Genomic DNA, 16,925 nt, shown 5'->3' on the forward strand with positions numbered 1-16,925 from the left:
CATGAACTCCGGAATGTTGTCTGTCCCTTTCATTGTAAAAAGGTATGCCATCCAGTTAAGTAGATCGAACGAGCACACATGCTCCTGATATCCAGCGGTCGTTAGGAGCATTTCAGAGCAACCTGCATTAACTTCGATGAAACTCCAATCTATGAGACGCTGCACACGAGCACAGGTACTCAAGGCTCCGTTGGTCCAAGTAGAGAATCGCACACCAAACCCCTACCCCTATTCCTGGTCATGGGCCTTCAACGGACCCAGTAACAGATCGTAATCCAGGGCAGCGTGTGTGGTATTGGAGATGCAGACATCCATGGCCCATTGAAAGGGGCATCGGAGGCAGTGGAACATAGGTTGCACACATGTGAAGTAGGCATAACAGAAGGTCATCCAATAGTCGATGGCAAAAGACTCCACTGGCATCGAACCAAAAAGCTGCAGCATTCGATCACGGTACAGGCGCAACTGGACCGGGTGTACCAGATTTGCTGATCGAGCATCCATTGCGAAGCAATAACAGGAGAACAAGGACGATGCAACTCAACAGGAGTACCAGGGGAAACCCTCCAAAAGTGCTGGAAAAAATAGAGTGGATAAAGGCTGATATTATTCCAAAGATAGTCTGAAAGGAAGAAACCAGGCCCGATCCCACAAGTTTAAAAAAATGGGCAAGGCCCTCCGTATCAGACACATTAAATATTTGGTGTATTAATTCTCCAAAATGGAGTGGGAGATTCGTGTTTAGCAGTGAGTGTATCTCACTTGTTGTTTTTGCCACCTGCAATTTGAAAGTCTCTCGAGCTGATGTGAGAGCCACTTCTTGTTGAAACAATAGCACTTTGAGTCTGCTTAGTTCCCCAGATGGATTTTAAATCAATCGTGTCCTTCCGATACTCGTAACCTTTGATTGACTAATCATTTATGAAGGACAAGGAGTATATTCATTTAGTGTGGGTCAGCTTAAATTTAGTGCGGTTGGGTATTTTCAGTTTATAAAAATAGGATTCAGGGTCAGAAATATTGTAACCTGTAAAATACATGAATTTACTCAGTTGGGTCTGCAAATTACCCTCTAAAGGTGTTGGGCAATACTCCCATTGGGTAAAATTAAAAAACGGCCTCAGAGTGTTGGTCTTGTGTAAACAATGATGGCCTTAATGTTGATAACAGAACAAGTCAGCATAGTTAGCAGAATTTAGATAAAAATCTTCTGTGTCAAATGCAGTATCATTTTTCAAGTCAGACAACAATGAATGAACAGCATGAATATCTCAGTCATCAGAATGTATATCAGGCAAAACCACATCTCCTAATGAAACACGGAAAACGTATGGAATGTTCAAAAGTTCAGTTGGCCCGTGGATATCGTATGGTACTTTATCCCAAACAATGCCATCAACAACTGGGAATGCTGAAATATTAACTAGGGCCTCATCCTGTTTCATTTTATAGGAGGATGTGTGAGGGGCTAGAACACCGTCAACAAAGTTCACAGCAGAGCATTCGGGTAAGTAATGGCCATTAAAAACACAGTCACGAACCCAATCCACATGAAAAGGAACACCATTGTCAGCAACATCCAGACGTATGTCAATGGAGGGACTAGGTAAGTCTTTTTGAACCAGGAAATGAAAAGACTGGTATGTGTAGGGGGTCTGCGACAGATGATAATGACGAAGAAGAATCAGATGAAAAAATAGTGCGGTCCATATAGTAACCACTGGGCCCCCAGCTGAAACAACGGTGGTTGCGATTCAGTAGAAGGTGAATGGATTGTACTTTCTGGAATGTCAATTAGAACTTCAACTGGAGGAGAAGAATATTCAATCCCGCAGTTGTGGATGTAGAAGGTAAAACAGGTAATAAATCAATGGAAGTTACCATCTCCCCCTCTATTTGTTGGAGAGTACTCGATGAAACAGAAGCCATCGGATTCAGCGAAAGATCCTGGTGTGGAATGCTGGGAGGCATACTATTCAGTATCGACCATATGGTGTAATTTGACATGTTTGATGGAAATGTAAAGATGTAAAGTGGCGGAAGAATCACAGTACGGGTGCCTTTCATACCAAGGACTCTGACCGGTGCACGGTAGGATGGACCAAATTCTTTTTTTGTTCTCCTCCTTTTCATGGATCAGATCTCCAACCTTAGGAAGCCAGTCAGAAAGAGGAATCAGCACCGCAGCATCTGTGGAAGAGGGCAAATGGGCTTTCACTTGTGAATCACAAGCTTTTTGGAGTTCCTGTAACACAGCACAATGGTCATCTACGTCAAAAGTTGCGGCAGCCGCCTCAACGTCTAGACTATCAAGGTCTGGTACAAACATGTTAATGCCAAAGAGCATTTCGTATGGGGTCTGCCCACCCAGAGATCTTCTTGAGAGATTAAGTGAACGCTGGAGTCAATTAAAGATGAGTCAGCCAGCCCCTGCCAATACCTAAAACCCTTGCTGTTAAAGATTGCTTTAAGCCACGGTTCATCCGCTCCACAACTGAATTGCTCTCAGGCTGGTATGGAGACGAGAATTGCACCTGCACTCCGAAAGAATTCATCACATCCCGGTAAGCCTTGGAGGCAAACATCGGACCTTGGTCAGAATGGAAAGTGCCACAGGAAAATATCCCGACAAAGACACACAAATTTCGAGCGCCAGCACTGCATTGCGGCCAAACCCCAAAAAATCGAATCTACTGCAACTAAGATATGTTTAAAAGCAATATCAGACGTCAAAGCACCGCAGTGATCAAGATAAATGCAGCCAAATGGCTGATTAGAGATGTAAAGTTGAATGTGAGGTGGACGTGCAACAGTAGAAGGCTTAATTTGTTGACAAATGTCACAAGAAAAACATATTTACATGCCTGTTGATATAAATCACGCCACCAGAAGCGTTGCTGTAAAAGTGCAATTGTCGCACTTACTCCGGCATGGGCAGACGCCACGCCTTCATGAGCGGCAATGAACAACAAAAGTCTGCGGTCCTCGTTGGGAATCAGCCGATCCCCAACAGCTGGAATAGGCACAAATGGAATTTGATCAGACGACGAGTGGTATGTATAACGTGAAGGAAAACCTTGGGGGAACTCAGTCTCCTCCTTCGTTGCAGCTATAGACCCCAGAATATCATCATCAATTTTAGTCTTAGACCTAGTGACTGCTGCTACTGAACATGTGGCTACTGCAGATTTGGCTGCTTCATCAGCCATCGATTTACCAACAGCGTGTACTCCCACACGTTGATGGCCCAAAGTATGGATAACATGTGTGAGTGGCAAACGTTCCTTAAGAGCAGCCACTTGAACCCAAAGCGTTTTATGCTTAATTGCGCTACCTTTAGGATCAGAAAAATCATTTTGCGTCCAGAAGAACAAATTATCATTGAAGGATTGTACACAGTAAAACGAATCGCACACTAGAAGTCGGGTCCTCGGGATCAGCAAATTCTAGAGCCAAGACCAAAGCGCGTAACTCATTCAATTGAGCCGTGCAATCTCCAAGGGATTGTGTGTGCACCAAGGAGGATTTAAAATCCCCAGCAATAATCGGGCCCGCCACAATTGGGCAGGCTGCTGAATAAGCATGCTTAGAACCAACGGCAGATTGAGCTGAACCGTCGATGTAAATGATAAATTTGTACTGATTAAGAGGAAGCAGAGACAATGGAGCAGGATGAACATGTTCATATTGTAAAAACTCCTGTGTCTGCAAAGAAGGGTCAAAAATAAAATTGACATCAGCCTATGTCAAAGAGCGAGCCCATTGTATCCAACGAGGATGCAGGGCTTTAGAATTCAGGACACTAGCCTTTGTAACTGCTTCTAAAGCTGGTACTGGCGAGACCATGGTAATGCGTTTTCCCTGTGCCAGAGCCCGTTCCTTCAGGATCGCCATCTGGATAGTGGTCAAAACTATTTCGGTTGAGGAAAAATGCAATTCAGCTGAAGTATACAAATGTGATTTATAAGCAATGGGGACAGTGAACGTCAAGTAAGTAAAGCCCAATGCTCCTGGTACAATCCTTATTACCAAATTTTTAGAATTGTCTCGTGTTAACAAGAAGTTGGTCGCAAGCAGATCAGACTGCAGAGACCGAAGAATTTCTATATGTTCCGGAAGCCAACTGGAAGACGAGAAAGAGGTTGTATCAAAGAGTAAAGAGGTTTGATACGCTGGGCATAATCAGGAATGTATGTTCTCCCTAAATTAAAATAAACGCAGTAAAGATTGCAAAGACGGAGGTTGCAATTGAGCACATTTCTCCAGAAAGGTGGGGGCTAGCCCCCTACCTTCATTAGTGAGCTTATAACCAAGAAAAAGACCCGCCAAGAAGGCGACGTGAGACTAAGCAAAATTGAATTTGTAACCAAAATTTGCAAAATGTGTGCTTATGCGGTCCACACGCAAGAGATGCTGCTGTAATTCATCATCCGTCAAGTATATGTTATCGACGTATGAGAAGGCATCAGGGTCGATCTCATGCAAAAGGGACACTATGCGTGCAGCAAACACACCAGGGCTATTCTTTTACCCCATAGGCAATCTCGCATATCGGCAGTGATTGCCTGACGCACGGAATGTGGTCAAATCACGACTCTCAGAAGCCAAAGAGTGACTAAAAAACCCATTTGAAATATCCAAAGTGGTTTTGTACTTTTTTCGAACAATGTTACTCATCACGCAGAGCTATGCGTGTTCTGAACCGCAGAGGTACGACCATGACTGTTCAAATGTCTGTAATCTAAACTATACGATATGAACCGTACGGTTTCAATATCGGTAAAAAGAGGATTATTCATCGATGAAACAGAGGGTTTAGTCACACCCTGGTATTCCAATTGAGTCAAAATGTCACTTACGGACGCTTTAGTGTCACGTTTGATCGGATATTGTGGTTGGGGCTGACGTATAGAACGCAAAGGAATTGCATGAACCAGGGAACCCTTGTCCCAACTAAAGCCCATTTGGAGGCATAAGCCAACTTATCGTCATCAGAAACATATTGTGAAAAACTGGGTAGGATAACAACCTCTCCTGTAGAGGAAGCTAGGACAAAAGGGGGATGGCAATCAACCTCTGCCAACAAAATATCATAGGAAGAAGTGAGATTTTCCCAAAACACTGCTTTAATTGGCCGTTTAATATCACCTTCAATTTGGAGGCTTACTTCATAAAACCTATCAGAAGGGGCAACTCGAGTATCAGCTGTTTCTACTGTAATGAAAGTATCAGTTGCTTTCGCCTCCAGCCGCTGGTGGCGTGTCTGCTGCTGCGCTGTCGAGGAGGGTTACCGACCAACTCCTGTCGAGGAGCAGGGTTCTCACTGTCTGAGGCATACTTTGCAGTCAAAGCGGCAACCACCTTCTTTTGAAACGGGGCACGATATGGAGGTGGTCCCTCCTGTTTGACTTTCACATCAAATTGGCGCTGCGGGTCATGTCCGGAGTGCGTAGACTTGCCTTGTCTGCGATCCTGATGTCCCCCTCCACCGAACTGTTGATCCGATGATTCCTGAAAGGAACGGGGAGAACGAAAATCAGGGACCTGGAACCTCTCAGGTGTCTTAATTTTAGATCGGTCACGTAAATCGTATCTACGTTCAGAAGTGTCAGGTGGCGGAGAACCTGCACATGAACCAGGCTTTGTAAGAAAATGGCTCTGTATATACTGCACCAAAGTAAGGTTCAGTGTGCACAGAGTCCACAGTCCCCAGAGGTTTGGCAGAGGCTAAAGTTAGATTTAACCTTACTCTCTAAAGTGTTCCCTTTGCCGAGCAGTAAGGCAGTATCAGAGGACAGTGTAAAGCATTTGTTGTACACACTCAGTCAGCAAATGGTCTCACACACTCAAGAACTTAACTCTAGGCCAATTGTTTTGTATATAAAAATGTATGGTTGTTATATTTTAGAACCACAGATCGGTATCAAAATACTTTCTCAGAATTAGATGCTCTAGTTGAAAACTTTCAAATAGCAATAGACTTTTAAATGCAATAGTTACAGTTGTTGCAATAGGCAACACAAGTTAAACACAATTATAACATTGAGCTCAATGGGAATTTTTAAGTAAAGGCAATATCAATTACTTTGCATAGGTTTTTCTTACTCTGGGCTGGATCCAGCCCTGGTGCATCTCCTGTGAACAGTTGAAAGAAATCGTTTTTGTTACACAGGCGATTTTTAAGGAAATCGACACTTAAAAGAATTTCTGGCAAAAACCAGGCAATATTATCCTATGGAGGAAAGTTTGGTTATCGGAAAATTTCAGTTATAATTACTTTTCAGGGTCAGTGCTGGGCACCAAGATCCAGGAAAAACACCAGAACTGCCAATACTGATAATCAATTCAAATCACTTTAGACGGCGCATGAACACAATATCAATGACAGCCGTAACTAGTCAATAGTTTTATTTTGAATGATTCAATTAAATTATTTTTTCTTTTCGAGTATAACAAATAACTTTTCTGTAACAAAAATCCTAAAACACCACCGAAATATTTAAGAAAAAAGACAACAACTAGTAGCCGCTAAGTGGGCTTACCTTACTACTCTCAATATCCAATATTCAAACAAACATCATACCTCATTCGATCCTACTCTCATACTCCATTCATTCAACTCACAAATCCAATCCTTGGTTGTCTAAATATTTTTTCTTTTTTTAAATCAAGGAGCCTAAGCCAAACACCCAATATGACAAAACAATTCTCTATACACTACACAAAGTGACAATAATTTCTCAATTTAAACAAAATAGTTATTTGAAAGTGCACAGAAGATAAACACTTTTTTTCAAAATAATGTTTGTTTGGCAATCCTCAAACACAAGGTCTACGCGTTTCGAACCCTCTTCGTTGAAGGGTTCTCTTCAGGACCAAACTGAACTGTAAAACAAGAAAAACAAAAAAAGAGGAGAAAATCTTACTTACAAGACCTAGTTGGAAGAATACGCTACCACCATTATTGCCAGCCACAATTGAAAATCTTACCATTTCCTTCACTGTGGAATCCACATCTCAAACCAATGAGTTTATGATTATGGTTCTCTAAAAGTGACACCCAACAAACAACAGGGCAAAAGAAAGAGAAAACTTCATAAGAGGGTGACCCAAATCACAAAAACTGTCGTTATCACAGCGTTGCTAGCGAAAAATGAGTAGAACTTACAAGGTTGCTGTCGTGGAACCTATTGGTGATGTTGTCGAATTCATAGCGATCCAAAAAATGAATTAAAAGCTAGTGTCGGAATCTAGAGGCTTGTGTTCCTCGAAAATTGCCCTTCTCATTGATGGGCACGGCGTGCAGGGGCTGCAATGATGAAAAGCATAGGCATAACATGCGTGCTCTCGTTGTAGTCAAATAGAATAAATAAAGCTCCTAATGCACGCACCTTGAAGTTAAGGCATTTTGTTCTTCGTTCGGACGACGTAAATCTCGTCTCTGAAACCCGTTTACCAAATTTGAAATGAAGTAACCGGGGGAGCTGGTTTAGAGGGCATACCGCTGCCGATATTAGTTATTGAAAAACACACGCGTGAGTTTGTGCCGCTTACCTAATGAGTGCACGTTTTCCTCACAATAAATGAAAGCTTTCGAAAAACCGCATCGGCTGAAGGCTTGTTTTGAATAACTCCGGGAGTGATATTTGAAAGCGGATGTACCTGGGAATTCTGGGACCAACCGCTAAGGATTGTGGGAGCTGTGGTCTCACACTAAATGTCAATTAATGCATAATCCTTAATGAGTTCTCACACACACATAAACATGTGTGAACGATGCAAAAGACATTTCGATTTGAAGATACCTCAATTATAAACCAAAATTGGAAAAACATTAACTTCTTGGAAAAATTAGCTCAACAATAGAGCACGCATGTGCCTAAAAAATTCCTGGGTACAGTAATAAATCCGGAATATTTGTGAGATGTGCAATCTAATGACAGGTTACAGTTTATATATTTCCGATAATTCATTTAACCCATTTATCGCAGTGTCAAATTTGACGATAAGCATTGCATCGCCTTGGATTAGTTTCAGGTCCATATTGCCTCCTCTTTGATCACATTCAACTTTTGAAATAATTGCCCATTGTAGATCTCTTTCTGTATGGGATTTTTTTCTCCAATGGTTCACCAAGGGTGCTGTTTCAATATTTCTCCTAATTCGGGATTTATGTTGTGAAATTCTCTGCCGGACCTCTTGATTTGTTTTTCCGATGTACAACATCGAGCATGGACATAATATTCCATACACTACAAACTTTGACTTACAATTCGTGAAAGTCTCATGCTTCCAATGGATGCCATTATGGGAAAACAGAGTTCCTTCGATTGTCTGTTCGCAACATACACATGTCCCACATTTGTGGTGTCCCCTCACTGGTGTCAGGCCCATAAGTTCCCTTAGCGATGGTTTTGGTGTTTTTTTTTTATTGCTGCTCTAACCACATGGTTGGAGATGCTTTTTTCTTTTTTGAACGCAAAGAGCAGTGCACTTGCAAAAGATTGGTCAAGATTCTGGACAAGATGACACTTCTGGTTGATTACTTTTTTTAATTGATTAGAATTTGGGCAAAATGTTGTAACACAAACTTGCTGTTGCATGGGCTCTTTTTCTTTTTTCTTTAGCAATGTTTCCCTGGGCGTCCACCACGCTCTTTTCATGGCTGATTTTACCAGTTTTGAAGAGGGTTCGAAACGCGTAGATCTTGTGTTTGAGGATTGCCAAACAAACATTATTTTGAAAAAAAAAGTGTTTATCTTCTGTGCACTTTCAAATAACTATTTTGTTTAAACTGAGAAATTGTCACTTTGTGTAGTGTATAGAAAATTGTTTTGTCAAATTGGGTGTTGTTTTGCTTAGGTTCCTTGGTTTAAAAGAAGAAAAAATATTTAGACAACCAAGGATTGGATTTGTGAGTTGAACGAATGGAGTATGAGAGTAGGATCGAATGAGGAATGATGTTTGTTTGAATATTGGGGATTGAGAGTAGTAAGGTAAGCCCACTTGGCGGCTACTAGTTGTTGTCTTTTTTCTTAAATATTTTGGTGGTGTTTTAGGATTTTTTTACAGAAAAGTTTTGTTATACTCGAAAAGAAAAAATAATTTAATTGAATCATTCATTCAAAATAAAACTATTGACTAGTTACAGCTGTCATTAATATTGTGTTCATGCGCCGTGTGAAGTGATTTGAATTGATTATCAGTATTGGCAGTTCTGGTGTTTTTCCTGTTTAGAGGCTCAGCCTTACTGATTAGAGCCAAACCATTTAGTGTTCTTTTGGGCACCAAGATCCAGCACTAGGATCTCTCCTGGTAACAGGTGAGTAATTTTGTTTTCGTTGTTCGGCTGATTTTTAGTGAATATTTTAAAGTTTCAAAACTCGACACTTAAAAGAATTTCCAAATGAAACCAGTCAATGTTACCCTATGGAGAAAATGTAGGTTATCTGCTTTCAGGTAAGTACCCAACTGGCAGAGTTAAGGTTCTGGGCATAGACTCAGGGGTCTTCCAGGGTCAGGTAGGTACAGTTGTTACACCCTCTGCGGCACAAGGGCAGCTGGGTGCAGAGAGAGTTAGGCCCAATGTTCGCCTATGGCGGACAGGGGGCCTTTGGTTGGTGGCTGCTTGCAGGCAGGCCACGCGGCTGTGGGAGATGGGCTCCTGGTCACTCACACAGGGCAAGAGGGGAAGTAAGATAGGATAGATGTTGCACTTCCAGGGGCACTCGGGCGGCTGGGTGCAGGGTGCTTTTGAGCCGTCGGGCGCTCAGTGTGTTTCAATAGAAAGGCTGCAAGATGAACAAAGGCTGCAAGCTCAGGGACGGACATTCTTCAGGTGCGACCACCACTTCAAGAGGTAAGTTGGGAAGCTGTAGGTTAGGTAGGCACCCAGGAGTTGGGTACAGGGGGCCGCAGGGGGCAGGGGTGTCTTTTGGCGTCGGGAAATCTTACCCTCTGCTGGTAGCAGTTGGGGGGGGGTCCTTGGTTCTGAGGCGGCAGGCGTCGTCAGGAGCGTTGAGGAGGGTCCTTGGGTGCTGGATTCTTGGTCACAGCCGCCGGGGGGACGTCCTTGTGGCCTTTGTTCACTCATGGCTCGGCGGGTGCAGAGTGTGCTGGATTCACGGTTCCTGGGTGGCACCAGGGATTGTTGCTGTTTGAGCAGAGCCACTGCTCGTGGGAGTCCCAGTGTTTAGATGAGCAAGGCAGTCAGGTCCTCCGGGGTTTTAGAGGTTGCTGACCACTGGAGATGCCGGGGTTTAGCAGGAGCAAGTTCGAGGGTCGACAGACCTGTAGGGCTGGGGCCAAGTCAGTTGGTGTCGTCCTCTTGTTAGCAGCTGCACGGCAGGTCTTCTTTCTTCTTGTTCTTCTTCTTGTTTCGGATTCAGGATCTGAGGAAGGAAGGTTCAGGGTGCCCCTAAATACTAAATTTTAGGGGCGTTGCAGGTAGGTAGAGGTCAGGGACCAGTGGGTCCCTTCCCTGGGGTGGGTACACCCCCTAGCCTGCCACACTCCAGTGGAAGGGGGGCAGGAGCCTAGTCCTGATTGGGTAGGGCTCCCCATCCTCAAGATGGCGAGAGCCCGGAGTTGTGCTTCACCTCGCCTGCCCCACCTGAGGGGTGGGGTTGGCAGAGGCTGGCACACCCCCTTTCCTCACTTCGGTTTTCCCGCCGATCTTCCCGCCAGAGTGGGGGTCAGAACCGGTGGGGGCCAGTTGCTGAGTAGAGCAAGTGGACTGGAGAAGCTCACAAAGGCGGCATGCCTTTGAAGCTTCCCCTGCCCATCCTGGGGGAGGAGACCTAGCACCTCGCCCTAGATGTGTATTGTTGCAGAGCCACGAGAACGTATGGCTCTCTACCCAGGGGTCCAGCAACATGTCTGCTGGGTGGCAGCCTAGGCAGCCTCTCAGTCAGGACGCTGGTTGTTGGTTAGGTTCAGGGGGGCATCTCTAAGGTGCCCTCTGTCGTGCATCTTACATTAAATCCCACACTGGCATCAGTGTGGGTTTAATGTGCTGAGAAGTTTGATACCAAACTTCTCAGTCTTCAGTGTAGCCATCATGGTGCTGTGGAGTTCGTGATGACGACCTCCCAGCACCATATACTCTTAATGGCAGCACTGCACTTACAGTGCCCAGGAATGGACCTGGGTACTGTAGGGGTACAGGGCTCATGCACCTGTACCCACACCACTGGCATAGTGCACCCAGCTACAGGGATGACTGAGGTATGCCAGGGCAGTGTGTTTGTGGGCATGGCACACAGGGATGTGTGCCATGTCGACTCTCTTTTTTGTTCTGCACCAAGACACTCAGCCTTCAAAGGCAGTGTGTGTGTGTCAGGGTACAGGGCCTTTAAGGGTGGCACAATAAGTGCTGCAGCCCTTGGGGGCCTTCTCTGGTCACAGTGCCCTGGGTACCTGTGGTACCATTTACCAGGGGCTGACATGTGGCCAGAGATGCCAATTGGGTTTAGGCTTCAATGCAGTTTTAGGGAAGGAGCACAGGCCCTGGGCACCTGATTGGCAGGAGCCCAGGGCACACTCAGTTAAAGTACATCAGCAATTCAGCAAAAAGTGGGGGCATACCATGCAAGAAAGATGGCACTTTCTCACAGGCTTCTGTTGCTGATGTTGCTAATTCTTATTCCAAGCTTTTTTTGGAAAGACTGGGCGACCCTCCTTTTCAGCAGGGGGTTTAGTCTGTGGCTGAGCAAATGGTCGAAACCCCAAGCTATTGCGACCTAAAGATGAATACACATTTGCAATTATAATCGGCAACTGTCACTGGCGATCAACGTCCGGCACCGCCGCTAGGTGTTGACGTACTTGTAAGCAAATTGCTTCACGTTTCATATTGGGCAGAATCATATCAGAAACAATAGGTAACATGCCCACTAATTTCATCCCCAAATGAACCTGCCCCGTGTTCATCTTGAACCTTTTTCAGAATGCTTGGAAGAACGGTCATGGAGGCGGTGCCAAAGCACAGTGTATACACTGAAGCAAATACCGTCCCCCAGATGGTGCAGTCACCTAAAGCGGGAATCAAACCACTGCGTAAACTCATTGTAAGGATCCTGTGTTTTTCTACAGGAGTTGTGTGTGGAAAAACAGCTTGAAGTTGCTCAAATGTTTGTACAAGCCCAAATGGCAAGTCATCACGATTTTGAGGACGTTTGCCCATCACAGAGTTAATCATGACAGGACTAATGACAAGACCACCACCAGGTCCTGGTGGTTGAGAAACGGCTCCAGCCGGAGCCACTTGAATAGCACGTGACATAAATTGAATCACACTTCTATGTATATGAATCAGCGTTGTATGTAAGTGACGTAGCTCTGCGTATGTAACAGTAAGATAATTTGGATGTGGTGTAAAACCCACCAAAATGGGCCAAGTGGCCCCATCGACAGATAAGGGGCCTAAACAGACCACAGAAACAGGGTGAGGAAGGGCGCCAGTTAACCAGATGGTATGCTCCCAGGCTGTCAATGGAACTTCAAGTAATACATAAGGGCGATAAGCTCGCTGTACTGCCGCCGCTATATATTTATTAAACAAATTATCAATCCCATCCACTGCTGGAAATGTAACCCAAGAATAGAAAACCTTGAAGCGGTAGGCTGTATCCGCTTTGACAACAAATATAAAGGATTCCCCCGTATTGGGGACTCCAAGTTGAGTCAAGAATGCTGTAACCGCCATACGGTAATACAAACATAAAAGGACAAATCTGAAGAACGGTAGCTCAAAAACGGGTTGAGAAAGAAAGACAAAACCTTTTAAACTTCAAGCTTGAAAAACCTATGATACATAAATATAGAAGGCCTAGCCCCCTCACCACAGACTTCTCCGGAAACCGGTTAGAGGGTATTATGGACAAGCACAAGCACTACTCAGTGGTCCCATGAATAGGCACCAGACCAAACATTGGTGGCACCATGTTGCAGGGATTCTGCACAAATACAGAACTGTGCATAGGATTATGGGACCTTGGTGCATAGGGACTGATTCTTCCTACCACCTTACTACCCACAAGCCCAGGACCGACTAGCTATAGTGCCTCACTTGCTCTCCTACTTACTTACAGAGATACAAAAGATTAGACACCCCAGAACACAAGACTACCAGTTCTCTCAGGAATCGCGGTAAAAAGAAACACCCTTCCGCTCTCACTCTTGTACTTGTCCACAATGAGATCTGACAGACACACAAAATAGTTTAAAATATTTAACTAACGTGCCCTAACATGCAGTATACGTGTCACAACAAGCAGAAAAATGCATAGTACAAATACAGTCAGCATAACAGCTAATCCATATATCTTGAAGGGAGATGTCATCATAAAAAGACAATGGATAAAAGACTATAGTGCTTAACCTCCCTTCCCTTGCTAAGAAGAAGTATTATTATATAATAGAAGATCTCTGGGCTTTGTCAGCAGACCCCATACCTTAGCCTATAGGTGGTAGATCTTCATCATAGTTGCTGTCTCATTCCAAGTGTGTGCTACCAAAAACCCCTTTTTTGAACCATAAATATAACACAGTATAGTACAATCAGCAAAGAAGAAGACAGAAAAAAAGGAATATAAGTAAGATATAGATTGTGCACAGGTTATTCATTAACGTTGGAAATGTAAACATCACATGATTCCAAAAGAAAAAATGCTGACAATTTTCCAATTCTTAAGAAAAGAAAAAAAATAATATTGGGAGTTGAAATTAAAAAAAACTAACATTTATATAACAAATATATTACAGAAATGCAACCATTATAGGAGAACATATATAATAGAATAAAATGACAATACCTCATTAGTCCCATTGAAGACAAGCCCAGAACCTATTGGATTTGAGCCAGGAACGAGGCCCTCTGGCTTTGACCAAAGCGAATTCCATTTCATATACCTGTCGAAGCAGAACCCAAACCTCGCTAATGCTCGGACCAACATTGTTTATCCAGACTCTGGCAATACACAATCGGGCACATACTAAAATGATAGTAGCTAGCAGACTCTCGTACCTAGCGTCATCGCACTTGATCCCTAAAAATATATCTTTTTCAGTGAGCTGAAAGTTTTGACCAAGGAATGAGGTAAGAATATTGGAAACCTCTGTCCAGAATCTGTTGAGCTCAGGACAGTCAATAAACATATGCCTTAAGTCAGCTGCAAAGAGTTGGCATTTCGGACAGAATGACTTAGCGGATGGTCGAGATACCGCCCACTTAGAAATAATCGCTGGTGTGTAATACAACATATATATTGCCCGATGCTGTTGTAGTTTCAAATTGACAGAAGTTACCCCCCTATCCAGTACCTCCGTTGACTCCTGTATTTCCTCAACCGTTATTTCAACCCTAAGAGTCCGACTTAGTTTGGTAGCTATCTGCATACTATCATCATTAGCTGCTGCAAACAATTTCTGATAAGCAGTGCCAATTGCACCTCGGCCGGAGCTCATATATATTCCTGACAGTATTTCCGATGGGTTTGGCATGACTATTAGCTTTTGGCCTCTAACAAAAAACTCCCTGATTTGTAAGTACTTAAAAAGAGTGCTCTGCAATAATCCAAACTCAGCTTTTACTGAAATAAAAGAGCAAAACCCACGTTCATCGTACAATTGTCCAATCTGATTGATGCCGCTACGTTGCCACGCCTTCCCAATAGTGTCTTGAAATAAATCGGGCAGCATAGGATTACCCCATAACAACGTATCATGGTGAAACCGGGGCAGAGAGTATAGTTTACAGACGTCCTGCCATTCCCTAGTAATATCTCTAACTACCTTGAACTTAACTCGCTTAAAGTAGTTTGGATCAGAGGTTTTGTAGGGCATAATAACCCGGCAGATATACTGCAAGCTAACTGATAGGACAACAGCGCCGTACCAGCCTCCGACCCACGCAGCAGGCCCGAATCCGTCCGAGAGCAGCAGCCAAGTAGTAGAGCTTGCAGTCTGGGAGCTTGAACCCCCTTGCGTATAAGGTAGTGTCATAAGCCGGAGAGCCCTCCTGATGCGTCTATGTCCCAAAATAAAACTGCCTATAGCACTATCTAATCGCTTTAAAAAAGACTGAGGAACCCGAAAGGTATCGAACGATATAGGTATAAGAATTTAGGCAAAACATTTATTCTAATTATATTACATCTCCCATAAATACTGAGATGAAGCCGATGCCAACTACGCAATTTAGCCAGGATTGTCTTGAGTAACGGCTCGTAATTCAAAGATACAATGTCATCGACCTCACTGCTAAGACAGACACCAAGATAAGTAGCTTTTTGTGTAGCCCCTATTGCAAGAGGCAGGTTGTCCGATTGAAAGTTTAACATTTTCTGAGTCTTGGCTATGTTCAACATATAGCCGGAAAAGGAGCCAAATAACTCAGCCTGTCGCATGATGTTGACTATAGCTCCACCAGGGTTAGCAGAAAAAACTGCGATATCGTTTGCATCCACAGTAACTTCAAGTTCCAAGCCGTTGAGACACTCTGGCGGAATCCCTCCATTTTGTTGCAGATGCCTTATAAACGGCTCGATGTAAAGAGCGAACAGCAAGGGGGACAATGGGCAGCCCTGCCTTGTCCCCCTTTGAATTGTAAAAAGGGCAGATGTAATGCCGTCCAGTTTAATTGCTGCTACTGGCTTCTCATAAAGCTTCTGCACAGAAGCAATAAACCGAGGGCCAAGACCAAATGTTAGCATAGTCAGCCAGAGAGCTTCCCAGGCAACTCTGCTGAACGCTTTTTCCGCGTCCAGCATGACCATCCCTATCTGTTTGTTGAGTTTGCCAGAGACATCAAAGGCAGATACTGTAGTATTAATGTGAGCCGTCATATCTCTGCCAGGGACAAAGCCATGCTGCTGCTCGGAGACTAGCTTGTGGATAACAGAAGCGAGGCATGAAGCCAAGATCTTGGATTTTTTTTGGGCATTGGCATTAATTAAAGATATTGGCCGATAAGAGCCTCTGTCATCAATTGGCTTCCCCTTCTTAGGGAACACGACAATATTAGTAATACTCCATGAAGTAGGAGCCTCATCCCCGCTAGTAATATCCATGCACAACTGCGTAAAGACAGGTGCAAGTATATCACTAAAGATTTTATAAAATTCAAACTGAATGGTATCCTCGTGGACAGCTTTGCCTGAAGGCAAAGATTTAATAGCATCCTCAACCTCGAACGGTTCTATATCTCTTTGTAACTCCATGGAGTCCAAAGATTCGAGTTAGGGCATGTGACTCTCCTGTAAATACTCAAGAAAGGTGCGTTTATTGAATGACGCAGACTCTGTAAATAAGTTAGCGTAAAATAATCTAAACTGCTCCACAATATCATGTGGCTGAGTAAAAGACCTCCATCGCCTTTGATCGATTTGATATTAGACCGAGACTTCTGATCTGCGATTTGCATTGCCAACACGCGCCCCACCCTTTCTCCATATTTGTACTGTAGAGTTTTATACTTATGGTAAGTGGTAGCAATTTTATCCATTAACCCTCTGTTGATTTTAGACCAAACTTTTAAAAGCCGGAGGTATATTGCCTGCGCCATTGGATCCCTTGCAACGATTGCCCTAGAATGTTGATGTTCTAGGTCTAAGTAGTCAATACGGTCCTGTTCTGCTATTGCAGTTGCCTGCTTGCTTTCTGCTAGAACAAATTGAAGAGTCGCCCCCTGTTGGACCTGTCAGCCCTAGGGTGGTCTCCCCTTCTATTTTTGATCGTGCCTCATTTTTGCCACCCTCATTTTTGTGTTGGACTAGGTCTCCAGGCGCCTTTTCATTGTCAATCAGTGTTAAGGTGCAGGTGCTCCCTTCTACCAAGATGGCTGCCACAGACCCATGCTACTGCAGAGTGGTCTTTCATAGTAGCACCCTAGCTGCCAGGAGCTGGCTGGAACCCCACAACAATGT

At 43.9% G+C, this 16,925-nt stretch overlaps 1 protein-coding gene across 8 annotated transcripts in view; it reads left to right on the top strand.

Annotated features, from left to right (window-relative positions):
* Window positions 1-16,925, top strand: part of LOC146770465 (vacuolar-sorting protein SNF8-like) — a 296,161-nt gene that overhangs the window by 201,601 nt on the left and 77,635 nt on the right. The window contains exon 8 of one of the 8 annotated variants that reach the window (XM_085640438.1): window positions 1,453-1,499. The exons of the other annotated variants lie outside the window; for them this stretch is intronic. Within the exon in view, the coding sequence (XP_085496564.1) occupies window positions 1,453-1,464 (12 nt within the window). The 3' untranslated portion in view covers window positions 1,465-1,499. Of the gene's footprint in view, window positions 1-1,452; window positions 1,500-16,925 lie in introns of those variants that run through there. 8 annotated transcript variants of the gene reach the window in all.

This window comes from Triturus cristatus, unplaced genomic scaffold (genome assembly GCF_964204655.1).
Source record: "Triturus cristatus unplaced genomic scaffold, aTriCri1.1 SCAFFOLD_205, whole genome shotgun sequence".
Lineage (NCBI taxonomy): Eukaryota > Metazoa > Chordata > Amphibia > Caudata > Salamandridae > Triturus > Triturus cristatus.